The 17,019-nt window shown below is 42.5% G+C and overlaps 1 protein-coding gene across 4 annotated transcripts in view; it reads right to left on the reverse strand.

The window, feature by feature from the left end:
• Positions 1-17,019, reverse strand: part of CACNA2D1 (calcium voltage-gated channel auxiliary subunit alpha2delta 1) — a 333,903-nt gene that overhangs the window by 191,380 nt on the left and 125,504 nt on the right. For all 4 annotated transcript variants that reach the window (XM_081957523.1, XM_081957522.1, XM_081957524.1 and 1 more), the window contains exon 4: positions 333-392. In XM_081957523.1, the coding sequence (XP_081813649.1) occupies positions 333-392 (60 nt within the window). The remainder of the gene's footprint in view (positions 1-332; positions 393-17,019) is intronic.

The raw sequence follows: 17,019 nt of genomic DNA on the forward strand, positions 1-17,019 counted from the left end.
ATAGAATAGAATGTAGAGTAGAGTAGAGTAGAGTAGAATAGAATAGAATAGAATGTAGAGTAGAATAGAGTAGAGTAGAGTAGAGTAGAGTAGAGTAGAATAGAATAGAATAGAATGTAGAGTAGAGTAGAGTAGAGTAGAGTAGAATAGAATAGAATAGAATAGAATAGAATAGAATGTAGAGCAGGGCAGGGCAGAGCAGAACAGAATTGTTTATTGACCAAGTATGATTGTACTTGGTCGATAAAGGAACACAAGGAATTTTAGGAAATAGGGCGTGGGGGGGGGGAATCACACCTGGGAAAATCAGTAAAATAAAAACATGAGCTCACCGCAAATTCATCCTGCCACTGATGTTCCTTCTGGAATTTTTCTGCTGCTTCAGCAAGACGCTATAAAGAAAAGAGGAGAAAAGAAACAACGTGTTAAAACCCTTCGGCCCCCTCCTGCAGACACGATAATCATGGATAATAAGGCAAGTGACATTTTCTAATCTTAACATAGTTGGGTGGCTAATCCCAGGATCCCCACAGGAAACAGATGTAATATGTAAGCTAATGCTACCATGCATTCGTCAAAATCATTAGCCACAGTTCTTTAGAATACAAGCTATTTGAATGTCACTCCTGAAAGGGCCCATGAAAGTTAAAATGTAATTTCATAGTGCATGAAGAAGTGAAAAACAAATGCATTGGATTCGGGTTTTGTTACAAACAGATTTAAATCACATTTCCTGAACACATAATTTTCCTTCCATTTTTTGTTTGCTCTTGTCTAATATTTGCTATCTATTTCTCCATAATGGCGTAACAAATAAAGCAGCAACAAGAAAATAATCATAGAGCAGGGGAAATTGCCGGTAAGAATATAATTATCATATACAGGTAGCCTTCAATTTAGGACCACAATTGACCCCCAAATTTCTGTTGGTAAGCGGGACAGTAGTTAAGTGAGTTTTGTTTGGGCACTATCTAATAAAATGAAATTCAATGGTGAAAAGAGTAAGGTTCTACATTCAGGCAAGAAAAACCAAATGCACAGGTACAGTATAGGTGGTACCTAGTAGCAACTGTGAGAAGGATCTTGGAGTCCTAGTGGACAACCATTTAAATAGGAGCCAGCCGTGTGCAGCAGCTGCCAAAAAAGCCAACACAGTTTTAGGCTGCATAAACAGAGGGATAGAATCAAGATCACGCGAAATGTTAATACCACTTTATAAGGCCTTGGGAAGGCCACACTTGGAATACAGCATTCAGTTTTGGTCGCCACGATGTAGAAAAGATGTTGAAACTCTGGAAAGAGTGCAGAGAAGAGCAACAAAGAGGATTAGGGGACTGGAGGCTAAAACATATGAAGAATGGTTGCAGGAACTGGGTATGTCTAGTTTGATGAAAAGAAGGACTAGGGGAGACATGATAGCAATCTTCCAATATCTCATGGGTTGCCACAAAGAAGAGGGAGTCAAACTATTCTCCAAGGCACCTGAGGGTAGAACAAGAAGCAATGGGTGGAAACTAATCAAGGAGAGAAGCAACTTAGAACTGAGGAGAAATTTCCTGACAGTTAGAACAATTAATCAGTGGAACAGCTTTTTTGTCCCGATAAAAAAAACTCTTTTATTAATTACCTGTGAATTCTGCTCATTCACCTCCAGCAAAGTCTTTAGGATTTACAGTCACAGACCTTATCTGGCTTGGAGAGCTGCCTCCCCCCCCCCAAAAAGGTCAATGGAGTTTCTTTGTTTATTTTTCCTAGAAAACATTTCGCTTTTATTCCCTCTCTCATTCGCCTTCCTGTTGGCCCAGTGGTTAAAGTGCCTTCCTTCCTTCGTCTTCCTTCCTTCCTTTTTTCCATCCTTCCTTCCTTCATCTTCCTTCCTGTTTTCCTTCCCTCCTTTATCTTCCTTCCTTCATCTTCCTGTCTTCCTTCCAGTCTTCCTTCCTGTCTTCCTTCCCTCCTTCGTCTTCCTTCCTTCCTTCCTTCCTTCCTTCCTTCCTTCCTTCCTTCCTTCCTTCCTTCCTTCCTTCCTTCCTTCCTTCCTCATGAGATCCTACACCATTCTTGACAAATAGCTGTCTTCGTGTTGATGGCCACTATTCAGCACAACAACAACACAAAACAGTGATATCGCTATCAACTATAAATTTAGACCTTATTTTACCATTTGATGTATGGTTTTTATTTCCCTGTGTGCACTAAATTGTAAGTGGCTGAGAGCCTTGGTTAGATTTAGCAGCATAGGCACTGTAGTAAATAAAAACAAATAAATACTCCTTCCATATTCCAATAAGTAATGCTTCACACAAAGGAGTCGTTAGAAAATGCAAATATAATTTCTACTTTTCGCTTTCTGAAGGTGCGCGCACATATTTAATAGAGAAGAGAATCAATGTTCCTTCGGCCATCTATAATTCAGCGAGCCAGCACTTCTTAATGTGGAAACAATTATCTTTTGGAAATGCTGCCTCTGCCTTTAAGGAGAAATTTCCTGACAGTCAGAACAATGAATCAGTGGAACAGCTTGCCTCCAGAAGTTGTGAATAACCCAACACTGGAAGTCTTGAAGAAGAGGTTGGAGAACCATTGGTCTGAAATGGTATATGGCAATGAGGGCTAACCTCTTTGTCCTTGTCTGAAACGGTATAGGGTTTCCTGCCTAGGCAGGGGGTTGGACTAGAAGACCTCCAAGGTCCCTTCCAACTCTACTATTGTATTGTATTGCATTGTATTGCATTGTATTGCATTGTATTGCATTGCATTGCATTGCATTGCATTGTATTGCATTGTATTGCATTGTATTGCATTGTATTGCATTGTATTGCATTGTATTGCATTGTGTGCAAAAGTGTATGTGTACATGTGGCAATGCATGTGTGACACCCCTCCTGTGTGCCACTCTCCCCCTGGGCGTGCGCACTCTCCCACCATGCTCCTACCATGCATAAATGCGCCCCCCCCACACACACACACACAATCACTGTGGCCCATCTTGGGTCTAGCAGGCCTCCCTGAAGCCTCCTGGGACTAAAATCGGGGTACAGGGAGGCGCACCACAGCCCTCCATGCTCCCCCCACCCCGCCGTATGCATGCATGTCTCTCGCATGTACGGCAGAGATCCAAGAAATCAGCTGGCTGGCAGGAGGCGGTGGAGCTGAGCTGGCCGACGCCTCTGCATGCGACCTGTGGCAGACGTGAGATAGGTTCGGGATCACGGGTATAGAGCTTGTTGCCTGAGCAGAGGGTTGGGCTAGAAGACCTCAAAGGTCCCTTCCAACTGTGTTATTTTGTGAAATCAGTTCTGGTCTTCAAATGCACAAAGAGAAATGCTGTATTTTTCAGAGTATAAGGCGCACCAACATTTTGAAGAGGCAAATTTTTTTAAAAAAGTTTTTGCACTCTGCAGACCTCCCAAAAACGGCCCGTTTTTTGTGAAAACGGGCCTGTTTTTCCATCAAAAAAGGCCGTGCATAGCCTTTAGGAGGCCTATAGACTGCTTCTGGAGGCTGGGGGGGGGGGGGAAGCAAGCAAAAAACAGCCCGTTTTTCGCTCATTTCTGCCTTCCCCAGCCCCCAGGAGCACTCCGGAAGCCTCCTAAAGGCTCTGCATGGCCATTTTTGCAAAGTGTGGGGGGGAGGCCAAAAATGCTATATTCAGTGTATAAGATGCACCCAGATTTTCACCCTCTTTTTTGAGAGAAAAGGGTGCATCTTATACTCCAAAAAATATGGTAGGTGGTGAGAATCCAGGGTGGGCTTTGCCTGAATGAAGAAAATTTTCTACCTCTTGATAAATAGAAAAATCAACTGCGGAATGGGAAGGACACTACGAGAAAGACGCTTGTAAGTTAATAGCCTTCTGAACTTTTGGCGAACCGTCTAAACTTTTCTTGCTGACTTTGGAGAGGGAGATGCAAGTTGAAGAGGCGAAAAAGGAGGAATGGGGGGAGAGAAGGGGAAGGATAGTCACATCAACTGTCAGCCTGGAAACTGGCTAGCCATTCAAAGCTTGGCCTGCGTGTCCCAAGAGATGTGACTGATTCTACGAAAAGGTTTTCGTGCCACTGTCACCGACAGAGAGAAAGAAAGAACGAAAAAGAAAAACCGCGGAGGAATTTTATCTGATCTCCAGCTCCCAAGAAGGTTGATGCGGCCTTCAAACCTTTGCAAAATTTTCGGTCCTGTCTTTATCTCTCCTTGACCAGCACATTGACAGCCAACGTGAGGTTGGAGCCATCTCACTGTCATGAACGAAGAGTCCTTTTGTCCTTTCTACAATGGCTTCCTTTTCAATGCATTGAAAGGGGTCTCCTTGAGGACGCCTCGTGGCAGCCTGGGTTCCATTTACATGAGGTGAAGAGAGAATTCCATCTGTCAAAAATCTGCCGGCACCTAAACTTTTTTTTTTTTATTAAAAGTCACCAGCTTCTTTGAACAAAGGGACATGTCATCCGATGAAGGGATAGGTCACAAAAGCCTATTTCATTTTTTCATATATTTATATATATATATATATATATATATATATATATATATATATATATATGTATGTATGTATGTATGTATGTATGTATGTATGTATGTATGTATGTATGTCTGTCTGTCTGTCTGTCTGTCTTTGGTTGTTCGGGTTTTCTCCCGCGTAGAATTAGAATTCTACGCGGGAGAAAACCCGAACAACCAAAGACATACATACAAACACCCGCGAAAACCTCAGAAAACATATATATATATATATATATATATATATATATATATATATATATATATATATATATATATATATATATACATACATACATACATACATACATACATACATACATACATACATACATACACACACACACACACACACACACACACACACACACATATATATATATGATTTTAAAAAGCTTATAGAAGCTCACAGAAGCTGACAACTTTTAATACAAAGTTAGAGTTTCTACACAAACTGGTTTGCTTTGCGCATACTTTGTTCTGAGCAAGGCTTCCCAAGAGCCTGAAGCAAACTCCTGGTCCCGAGAAAAACCCCTTTTATTCATTGACTGTGAATTCTGCTCCTTCACATCTAGCAAAGTCTTTCAAGGGAGGATTTACAGTCACAGACCTTCTCTGGCTTGGAGAGCTGCCAGACCAACATCTGCAGAACTTGGAAAGGACTCTCAGAGAGTCATGAACCAATGAAGCGAACTAACTGTCTCCTGCAAACTCCACTCCCCTTTTGCTCCTCTTTTATTCCCTCTGGGAGGGGCCATTCATCATCCACCTGTGGCCTTACTCCCAGGTCGACCCCTGTTCTTTAGCTGTTCCCTTCGTCTGGCAACTCTGTGCATGTGCCCATTAGGAATAGGCTCCAGCTGTTCTTCTGCCTCACTGATCTCTGACTCCGAAGGCAGCTGATAACTGGGATATGGCCCTGGCCCCCTCTCTGCCTCCGACACAGAGCCCTCATCAGAGCCTTCCCCAGACTCCAGGACTGGCCCAGGTTCCTCCCCAACCTCCTCACTGTCCGAATCTCCTGCCAGCTCCACTGACTGCTGGCGGGCTACAACTCCATGTTCCTCTTCATGGCATCCAGTAAGTAACAAAAGCCAATTCTTTACTCCTGATTAATTCCTACTGACAAGTCTTAGTGCAAGTGTCAATTAAAATGAAGTAGAATCCTAAATCCTGGAGCACTAAAATGTCCCGTAAAGCGATTCTCTTTTTCCATCCCATAGAATGAGATCATTAGAAAGCCATTATACATACATGAAGCAAACATCATACGGTACACTACCGGCCCTGGGAGTTGCCTCGCTGAATTTGGAATCCTGTTTCCCAGCGAAATTAGATTATCGCCATAAAATGCTTTACGTTCGACATAGCATGGGGTGAGCCAAATTGGATCTGAGAGCGGCTCTCTGAAGGACATTTTTTGCTTAACTAATCAAGTTGCCTTTGCTGAAGTGCTAAAGGAAGACAGCTCACCCTGCCTAGATGTTGTGGGTTCGTTTTGTTTGTTTTATTTTTATATTTGGCACTGTAAAAATGAAAAACATTTCACGATATGTTTATCTGATTATTTTTACGTTTCCTGGAAAGCCTTAAATGTATGTCTCCTGAAAGAAAGGGGAAAAGGGAAGGATGGATGGAAGAAAGAAGAAAAGAAGGGAAAAGGGATGGAAGGAAGGAATGAAAGGAAGAAAGGAAGACAATAAGAAAAGGAAAAAAGGGAGGGAGGGAGACATTTTTTCCTTTTCTTATTGTCTTTCTTCCTTTCTTCCTTTCATTCCTTCCTTCCATCCCTTTTCCCTTCTTTTCTTCTTTCTTCCATCCATCCTTCCCTTTTCCCCTTTCTTTCTTTTCTTCTTTCTCCTTTTCCTTCCTTCCCACCTATCTACCTTCCTTCCTGTGTTTCCCTTCCTTCCTTTTTCCCTTCTTACCTTCCTTCTTTCCCTTTTTCCTTCCTTCTTTTCCTTTTTCCTTCCCTTTTTCCCTTACCTCCCTTCCTTCTTTCCTTTTTCCTTCCTTCCTTTCTTTCCTCCCTTTTCCCCTTATCTTCCTTCCTTTCTTCCATCCATCCATCCTTCCTTCCCTTTTCCCCTTTCTTTCCTTTCTTCTTTCCCCCTTTCCTTCCTTCCTTCCTTCTTTCCCACCTACCTACCTACCTATCTTCCTGTGCTTCCCTTTCTTCCCTTTTTCCTTTCTTACCTTCCTTCTTTCCCTTTTTCCTTCCTTCCTTCTTTCCATTCTGCTCAACCAATTCAATTTCCAACTTATTTTTAAAAAAAACATTGTACATCAACTACCATTAAACATACTTAGGAACCCAGAAAGACAGCTCCGTATTTTCCTTCCACCCCCAGGAATTCCTCCAAACCAATCAACTAGGCCAGACACTCTCTCTCAGCCCTAGGAAAGAGACAATGGCCAAAGACTTTTGAAAACGTTGCCAAGAAAACTGCAGGGACTGTCCAGAACTGGACCTGACTAAATGGAAGGGGGGAAAACAACCCTACCAATGCATACAATTATGCGTCTGTCTCTTCTTAATATATTTGACTGAATACAATATTTATATGCAATTTATGAGCGAAATCTTCCTCTCGTGGGCCCACACTCTCTCTCTCCCCGAAAGGCTTGCATAGGCTTCTTGCAATATTTTATGCAACGCGATGCATGAATGTTTCATGGCAATTTTATCATATTACCACGGACAATTCTCCCCTCTAATACTCGAGGCGGAAAAGTTTCCTAACGGGAAAAAATGAAACAGAAGTTTATTTATATGCATGTTCAATTTTGAATGAGTAAGACGCTTCTTAGCACACGAAGCACTGGACAAGATCTCCCATGTTTTAATGAGGAAAGTGCTCTTTGTTTGCCGCCAAGGCACACTTTGTGTGAATTCTGATGACTAATTCACAATGCACAACTAGGCATAACTACTCAGAACATAACTACCAGGTGCATCTGTATTGCATCGTAGCCTAAAAGGACATGCACATCTGTCTATGGAGATTCTCAGCCACCCAGGTCAGGGTTGTCCCAAAGACGTTTTCTCAAATGGCAAATGAACTTCCCTGATTTTTCCTTGAAGACGTTTGGCTTCTCATCCAGGAAGCTTCTTCAGTTCTGAAGCAGGAAAAACCAAATCCAGTTGCCTTCTGAAAAAGCAAACACATCTACTGTATATTTTAAGATGAGCAACTGTTATGGATTCATATGAATTCCCCCAGTCGAAGAGCAGTAAAGTGATTGACCAGATCAGATTGACTACTAGCAATTCTGTCTCATCTTCAGGAGACAATGAGCAGGTGAGACAATGAGTAGCCATGTTTACACAGGGTGACTATCCCAATAACTCAAACCACTAACTACAAAGGAGAGGTCCTTGTTGCTCTCTGAGGTTGGTTGTTTTCTTGCAGATGTTTCATTACCCAAACTACACAACGTCACTCTAGTAATGAAACATCTGCAAGAAAACAACCAAGCTCAGAGACCACCAAAGACCCCACAATTCAACCCTGTGGTACAAATATTGTCTCTTTATTGGTAATTGCAAAGGGTTGTAACAAAACCGACCACTGCATCTTCTTGAGAAGAAAGGGGATTAGCAGCTCCCTTCGAAGACTAAAGGGACGCGGTAGCTCAGTGGCTAAGACACTGAGCTTGTCGATCAGAAAGATCAGCAGTTCAGCGGTTCGAATCCCTAGGGCTGCTAAAGGAGTGAGCTCCCATGACTTGTCCCAGCTTCTGCCAACCTAGCAGTATGAAAGCACGTAAAAAATGCAAGTAGAAAAATAGGGACCACATTTGGTGGGAAGGGAACAGCGTTCCGTGTGCCTTCGGTGTTGAGTCATAGCGGCCACATGACCACGGAGACGTCTTCGGACAGCGCTGGCTCTTCGGCTTTGAAACGGAGATGAGCACCACCCCCTAGAGTCAGGAACGACTAGCACATATGTGCGAGGGGAACCTTTACCTTTACTCAATGACTCCACTTCCTGTTCTCATCACCTGGCAACCCGCTGGTCTAAATTCTTCATCCTCATCCATATAAGTCATCTTTTCAACAATGCAAATGCCATTTGCCAATTTATCTTTTCAAGTTTGGTTTTGGGTCATCTTAAGTGGTAGCAGAGCCTACCTGTCCTCAACCTTACCTGGAGTCTCTTCCTGCTCCTCCCTCAAAAGTTACCCTGCCGAGAACATTGCTCTCAGGACCACCGGAAGCTGTGAAGACCTCCCATTGCAACACGGGACCGATGGCTTGTGAGGGAGGGTCCCAGAAAGTTGACATGTTGGATTTCTTTTGGCATTAAATTAGCAAGTGAATAAATAACACAATCATCTTTATTTTTTGCAATGAAGCAAGGACCTTTGAAGCATCTTCTTGGCGAGGAAGGTGGCATCATGATGGAGAAATGTCAGGCCACGTCTTTCATAGGGGCAAGGTCTCCATGTTCTGTTCTATTCTATTCCCTTCCACTCCACTCCCTGTTCTGTTCTATTCTGTTCTGTTCCGTTCCGTTCCATTCCCCTCTTCTGTTCTGTTCTGTTCTATTCCCTTCCACTCCACTCCCTGTTCTGTTCTGTTCTGTTCCGTTCCGTTCCATTCCACTCTCCTGTTCTGCTCTATTCTATTCCCTTCCACTCCACTCCCTGTTCTGTTATATTCTGTTCTGTTCCGTTCCGTTCCCCTCCCCTCTCCTGTTCTGTTCTATTCTATTCCCTTCCACTCCACTCCCTGTTCTGTTCTATTCTGTTCTGTTCTGTTCCGTTCCATTCCCCTCCCCTCTCCTGTTCTGTTCTATTCTATTCCCTTCCACTCCACTCCGTTCTGTTCTATTCTGTTCTGTTCTGTTCCGTTCCATTCCATTCCCCTTCCCCACCCCTGTTCTGTTCTATTCTATTTTATTCCACTCCATTCCCTGTTCTGTTCTGTTCCATTCTGTTCCATTCCCCTCCCCTCTCCTGTTCTGTTCTGTTCTATTCCCTTCCCTTCTACTCCACTCCACTCCCTGTTGTTCTGTTCTGTTCTGTTCTGTTCTCTTCTATTCTGTTCTATTCCATTCCCTTCCCTTCCACTCCACTCCCTGTTCTATTCTATTCTATTCTATTCTATTCTATTCTATTCCATTCCATTCCATTCCACTCCACTCCCTGTTCTGTTCTGTTCTGCTCTGCTCTGCTCTGCTCCATTCCATTCCCTAGTCTAGTCTAGTCTAGTCTTATTCTATTCATGGCTAACAACAGTTCAACTCTAGCCCTTCCTCCTCCTTTTCCTTTCTTCCTCCCAGTGGTTCAAAGGACTTTTTTTTCATCCCCTAATTCTCAACCTTGAACCCGGGCAACTGCTGATTGTTGACAAGCAGGGGACAACCCTGCCTTAATAAACTCCCAACCTCAACTCAGCCGATAAAACGGAAAACGCCGCATGAATCTCAACTAGGCTAATTCAACACAGAAAATTGAAAACTCAACGTCTTAAGGCCGGATCGTCAATTTTGATCAGCATCCCAATGGCGCAACGTGGAATATGCATTCCCTCGTCTTATCGGGCATGGCGAAAATTGAGAGCTGGCGCTTCTATGACAATCTGTTCATCAAAACGCTCCAGATTGAGACATGAGATGAGAGAATACTACAGCTGCAGCACTTTTAAAGGAAGAGCAGAAGAGAGTAAGTAATAGCCTTGCAAATCCGGACTGACAGGCAGCGATAGCATCTTGCAAGGAACAGCTTATCCAGTCTGGAAAAGATATTACTCCTTTTAACATAAAAATTCATTTTTTTTAAAGTTTCAATCACCTTTCTTTTATATATATAAAAAACAACATGTTACCCATCTATGCTACTATAATTCAATCATTAGAAGGAGGAGGAGGAGGAGGGGTGGGGGGAGAAAGGAGAATACTTTAGCTGCTTTATCATTCTAAGAATGACATCGAGATGGTGGCAAACCAATTTAATAAATACATAAGTAAGTAAGTAAATAGCAGCATAATTTGAACAATGAGTAGCAAATGAGGCAAAGATAAGGTTTTTAATGACATTTCGTGGTTTGCACCGTTATTTAGATTAAATAACTAGATTTAGTTACCTAATTAGATTTAAACCAGACATGCTATTGACCTCTCAAGTGTCAGCTAAACATTAACAGAGGTGGAAGGGACCTTGGAGATCTACTAGTCCAACCCCCTGCTCAAACAGGAGATCCTAAACCATTTCAGTGGTTGTCCAGCCTCTTCTTAAAAACCTCCAGTGTTGGAGCATTCACAACTTCTGAAAGCAAGCTGTTCCACTGATTAATTGTTCTAACTGTCAGGAAATTTCTCCTCAGTTCTAGGTTGCTTCTCTCCTTGATTAGTTTCCACCCATTGCTTCTTGTCCTGCCTTCAAGTGCTTTGTAGAATAGCTTGACTCCCTCTTCTTTGTGGCAGCCCCTGAGATATTGAAACACTGCAATCATGTCACTCCTGGCCCTTCTTCTCATTAAACTAAACATACCCAATTCTTGCAATGGATGGAAACTAATCAAGGAGAGAAGCAATCTGGAATTAAGGAGAAAATTCCTAACAATGAAGACAATTAACCAGTGGAACAACTTTCCTCCAGAAGTTGTGGGTGCTCCCTCACTGGGATTTTTTAAGAAGAGACTGGACAACTACTTGTCTGAAATGGTATAGAGTCTCTTGCTTGAGCAGGGGGTTGGACTAGAAGACCTCCAAGGTCCCTTCCAGCTCTATTCAACATTTAAATAACATCCTTTCCCTGCAAGATCACAGAGGGCAGGTGGATGCTACTCAAAGACTCCAAATTTCTTTAGTTGCCAACTCTGAAGCAAACTCCTCTTTTTTCAATCACCTGCTTCAACTTTCTTCACGGCAAACCATTCCGCCAAAATATTAACTAGGAAACAACGTTATTCCCCCCCCTCCGGAGTCGGGCGAGATACGGATCAAATTATTTTGCCTTGTAAATATATCAAAGCGACGCTCGGCTGATGGTTTAAGACTTCAAAGCTATTCAGAGGCAGATCCCAAAAACAAAACGCGCAAACAAAGATGGCATTCACCTTTGATGCCAACTGTGCCAACGGGAAAAAAATTCCACAGCTGGCAAATGGGGGGGGGGGGCTGTTTTTTTTTTTTTGCAACCCAGCTTAATTTATTAGATAAAAGCAAACAATATCTGGTGCATCCTTTCGGTGCCCGGATTTTTATGCTATCTCCCCCGCACTAATAAAACTAATCAGGTTTCCCAATTAGCTGTCCTTTCTCAACATCTGCAGATGTGTAATTATGTAGACTAGGAATAAATTGTGTTTTTTTTAAAAGCACAAAAGGATCCTTCCCTATGAAAAGGACTAATTACTCAACAGAACAATGGCTCCTTTCAGCTTTCCATCAGAGAGGCATAAACTGTGGCTATTTAATCAGGATGAAACGTCATTAAGTTTGTGCAAATTTAATTGCGAAAGGGTGTATTTGGATAGCAGTTTGAGATTGCCATGCATATCACATGGCAAACTAACTTCATTCCGAGTTCCCCTCCGTCTGATTATATTTCAGACAAATATAATTAAGGATTTGTACGGAGGCTCTGAGTGATAGCTTGCTGAATAAACATAGCTATGTCTCATATTGCTTTTCAATGGAATTGGACTTTCAAAACTTTATTTTGCATGAAAAGAAGGGCAAGGGTTGGCATGATAGCAGTCTTCCAATATTCAAAGGGCTGCCACAAAGAAGAGGTGGGGTCAACCTATTCTCCAAAGCATCCAAAGGCCGGACAAGAAGCAACGGACGGAAACTAATCAAGAATAAAAGCAACCTAGAACTAAGGAGAAATTTCCTGTCTGTTACAAGAACTAACCAGTGGAACAGCTTGCCTCCAGAAGTTGTGAATGCCCCAACACTGGGAGTTTTCAAGAAGAGATTGGACAAACATTTGTCTGAAATGTTATAGGGTTTCCCCACTTATGCAGGAGGTTGGACTAGAAGACCTCCAAGGCCCCGTCCAACTCTGTTATTCTTGTTAACCGAAGAAAACAAGGCATTTAATTATATATTTCTGATAAGACCCCAATTGTCTTCCAGTTCAGCATCATGGTGCCCATTTTCCCAGACCAAAATAAGATTGTCAAAGCAGGAAGAAAATCAATTTTTTACAGATCATTTTCAGGTGCCATGCTCTCTCTAGATGACTTCCACTCATACCAGCCACTTATAGGCTTCCTAAAACCTGAAAACATTTCAAAGAAAGTTTCTATTACATCCAAAGGGGCATTGATCGATGTCTCTAGGTGGATTGCACTGATAATAAGGGGGGGGATTGATGCTAGAGATTAGCAACATCATTTTTTCCCCAAGATTATCAGTGCAATCCACCTAGAGACATCGATCAATGCACCTTTGGATGTAATAGAATCTTTCTTTTAAATGTGCTCAGATTTTCCAACATGATAGCTTACTGCTGGTTTATTTTATTTTTAAATTAAAGTAATAATTAGTGTGCTAGGGGAATAGAACCTCGCTGGCACCAAAAAAGCTACGCATCTGAATGCATATTGTACGTCTCTGAGCATCAAATTGCAAGGTCTGATTTAATCAAGTCCAAACATCGTAATATCAGTTTCATTTTTCAACAAGCCATGGCCATAATCCAAAATGTGTGATAGCTAAAACTCTATGGCTAGAATGGAGTTTTATTTTTCCAGCCCGTTTTGTTCCCCCAATGCCTCTTCTGTCCATCACCTCCATTCTCTCCTTCCAAAAATGAAAGTGCAATTGGTCTGAAATCTGAAAAGAGATTTCTGAAGAGCAAATTAGTCCTAAAAAGAGAGAGAGAATGAATGTTAGCTGGAGTTTAGAGCTTTGAAAACAGGCTGGATGCATTCATGCTGTTTTTTCCCAGCAAAAGGTGTTTAATTAAGGAAGTCTCACATTTTGCTCCCTTTAAAAAAAAAAAACAAATCTCACTTTCTAACACAAGGAAGATCCCCAAGCTTTTATCTTCTTTTATTTTGTATATGATGATTAGGGGACTGGAGAATATGAAGAACGGTTGCAGGAACTGGGTATGCCTAGTTTAATGAAAAGAAGGACCAGGGGAGACATGATAGCAGCCTTCCAATATCTCAGGGGTTGCCACAAAGAAGAGGGAGTCAAGCTATTCTCCAAGGCACCTGAGGGTAGAACAAGAAGCAATGGGTGGAAACTAATCAAGGAGAGAAGCAACTTAGAACTGAGGAGAAACTTCCTGACAGTGAGAACAATTCATCAGTGGAACAGAAGTTGCCTCCAGAAGTTGTGAATGCCCCAACACTGGAAGTCTTTCAGAAGATGTTGGATAGCCATCTGTCTGAAATGGTGTAGGGTTTCCTGCCTAGGCAGGGGGTTGGACTAGAAGACCTCCAAAGTCCCTTCCAACTCTGCTATTGTCTTGTCTTGTCTTGTCTTGTCTTGTTTTGCCTTGCCTTGCCCTGCCCTGCCTTGTCTTGTAGTGTACTGTCTTGTCTTGTCGTCTTGTCGTCCTGTCTTGTCTTGTCTTGTCTTGTTTTGCCTTGACTTGACTTGACTTGCCTTGCCCTGCCCTGCCCTGCCCTGCCCTGCCCTGCCCTGTCTTGCCTTGTAGTGTACTGTCTTGTCTTGTCTTGTCATCTTGTCTTGTCTTGTTTTGCCTTGACTTGACTTGACTTGACTTGCCTTGTCCTGCCCTGCCCTGTCTTGTCTTGTAGTGTCTTGTCTTGTCTTGTCTTGTCTTGTAGTGTAGTGTCTTGTCTTGTCTTTTGTCTTGTCTTTTGTCTTGTCTTTTGTCTTGTCTTTTGTCTTGTCTTGGTCTTGGTCTTGGTCTTGGTCTTGGTCTTGTATTGTATTGTATTGTATTGTATTGTATTGTATTGTATTGTATTGTATTGTTTATAAGAGCCTTTTTATTGCTGCTTCATTTCAGGGTTACTAGCCAAATTTGAATTCTCCGGTTGACAACAGGGTGTGTTCGGCTCAAACATACACAACATTTGGGGAACCCAAGACTGAACAGACAAAAGTGAATAATATGAATATAACAGGGGAAGGTTTTTAGAACATCAGAGCCCAAGATGCTTTTTGGATGAGAAGCAAAACGTCTTCAGAGAAAAACAAGGAAGTCCAGTTGCTTCTTGAAAAAGCATCTTTGAGACAACCATGGACGACTGAGAATCTCCAAAGATTTTTTAGAACATAGAATAATAGAGTTGGAAGGGACCTCCGAGGTCTTCTAGTCCAGCCCCTGCTTGAGCAGGAGACCTTATATTATTTCAGACAAATGGTTGCCCAGTCTTTTTTTTTTTAAGCCTCCAGTGATGAAACCTCCACAATTTCTGATAGCAAGCTATTCAATCAGAATAAAGCTGGAAGGGACCTTGGAGGTCTTCTAGTCCAACCCCCTACACAATGTCAGACAAGTGTCTGTCCAGTCTCTTCTTAAAAGTCTCCAGGGATGGAGCACCCACAAGCCTCTGGAGGAAAGCCATTGCATTAATTGATTGTTCTCCTTAATTTTAGGTGGCTTCTCTCCTTCTTTCCTAGTTTCTAACCATTGCTGGAACGAGAGCAGTAACATGAAACTATAGTCCTTCTGGATGCCAGATACCTCTTTACTTATCTTCCCTACCAGTTTACAAATGTGAGAGCATGCGCTCATTTTGGTCACATGCGCCACCGCCGCACAGGTGCTAAATCTTCCGCGAGTGCACTTTTCGCTTAAAATAGGGCCTAAATGGGATGCCATAATAGCTGCTAATGTCATCTTTCATTCAGAAAACACTCTTCTTTACTATTTCTTCCCTTTGGCAAAGTATTACTAATCATCCATTTTTAATCAAGCCAAGATTTCGCCTATAGCCCAATAAACTGCATTTCTCTTTAACAAACCAAAGGACTGAATTCGCAAAGAAAGTCAGGGAATTAAGCAATCAATTCCTTCAGCAGGAACGACCCAAAATGCAATCAGCAACATGAGAAATATGAATGCAAGCAAGTCCTCAACTTACGACCACAATTTTGAGGCCAGAATTGATGTCGCTGAATGAGAAGTTTGCGAAGTGAGTTTTGCCCCATTTTTATGACTTTTCTTGCTGCTTGAATCACTGCCATTCTTAAATTAGCCAAGCGGTTCTTAAGGGAGACATTTGTTCAGTGAGTTTGCCCCAGCTGGATGACCTTTCCTGCCCACTTGCTGTTAAGTGAATCACTGCTAATTGATTAGTTAGTCACCCGGTTGCTAAGTGAATCCAGCTTCCGCATTGAGTTGGTCACAAAAGGGGGATTGCAACCGGAGATAAATATGAACTGATTGTCCAGCATCCGAATCTAAACCATGTGACCATGGAGGAGGATGCAACGGTCGTAAGTGTGAAAAATCATCATTAGTCACCTTTTTTTTTAGGGCTGTTGTCACTTCAAATGAACTGTTGTAATTCTGGGACTACCTGTATTAAATTTGAGATGCTTATAGTTGGACGAGGGAGGCGTGGATAATTCCTGGCTCACAGAAGACAAGAATATCATCAAGCTTTTATGACAAAAGAAAAAAAATCATTCTCTTCTTCGTCTTTCTTTTTTTAAAAAATCTCAGATGGCAGGCATCTCCCCAACAGCTATTCGAGCTGTCGAAATTGGCCGTGAGTAACATCCTGACTTCACGCTGTCAATCAGATGGAAAGCTTGACAAGTGACATCTAAACACAGTTCCTTTTCTAATTTCAAGACTGGGGTACTGGCCATTTAATTGAGGCAAAGGATGACAGTTGGGCAGAGAGAAAAAGGCACCCGACAGGCAGGACTCTGGCACAGCAGCAACGACAGGCCAAAGCGAGAAAATTGCCGATGTGACGTATATTTAAATGCAGTGTTAAACCCCTGAGGCTAACGTTCTTACTGATGACTTCAATATGACCATCTTCTGTTTTAAACGTCTGTATGTCAAAGCTGCAATTTTTTTAAAAAATATATATTAAAAGCAGCTTGTCCAGACTGGCCAATTGTAGAAATTGTGTATTTGTGTTGTGGCCTCTCAGCCGCTGACCCCTCCATCAGCCAAATCAGAAGAGGAGGAGGAGTCAGCATCAACGCAGCCTGAGAGCTCCGAGGGGGAAAAGGGAATGGAGTTGTAAGAGAGAGAGAGACAAGAGATGGAGCCTGGGGGGTCTGTCAGCCCTCAGATGGAGAGACAACAGCCCCCAGGTCTGGAGGTGGCTGATGAGGAAGAGGAGGAACGGCTGGGTCCAGTGCCTGATGCACAGATGCACAGTAGGCAGAGGAGAGGAGAACAGTGGAAATCTATGGGCCGGTCCTTGGGACAGACGAGCCACCGCTGCTAGTGAAGCCCCACCTTAGCTCTGAGGATAAAAGGCAGGGGATAGAGATGAAGAGATGTGTCAGACAACTATTCATCTCCTTGCCAGATGGACTTGTTAGCCTGCGAGGGAAACTTTTTGCTGTGGCTGCTGGCACTCCTAATAAAGGAATTTTTGAGTTAACTTCA

This window comes from Natrix helvetica (assembly GCF_964273705.1).
Source record: "Natrix helvetica genome assembly, chromosome: 6".
Taxonomy (NCBI): Eukaryota; Metazoa; Chordata; class Lepidosauria; order Squamata; family Natricidae; genus Natrix; species Natrix helvetica.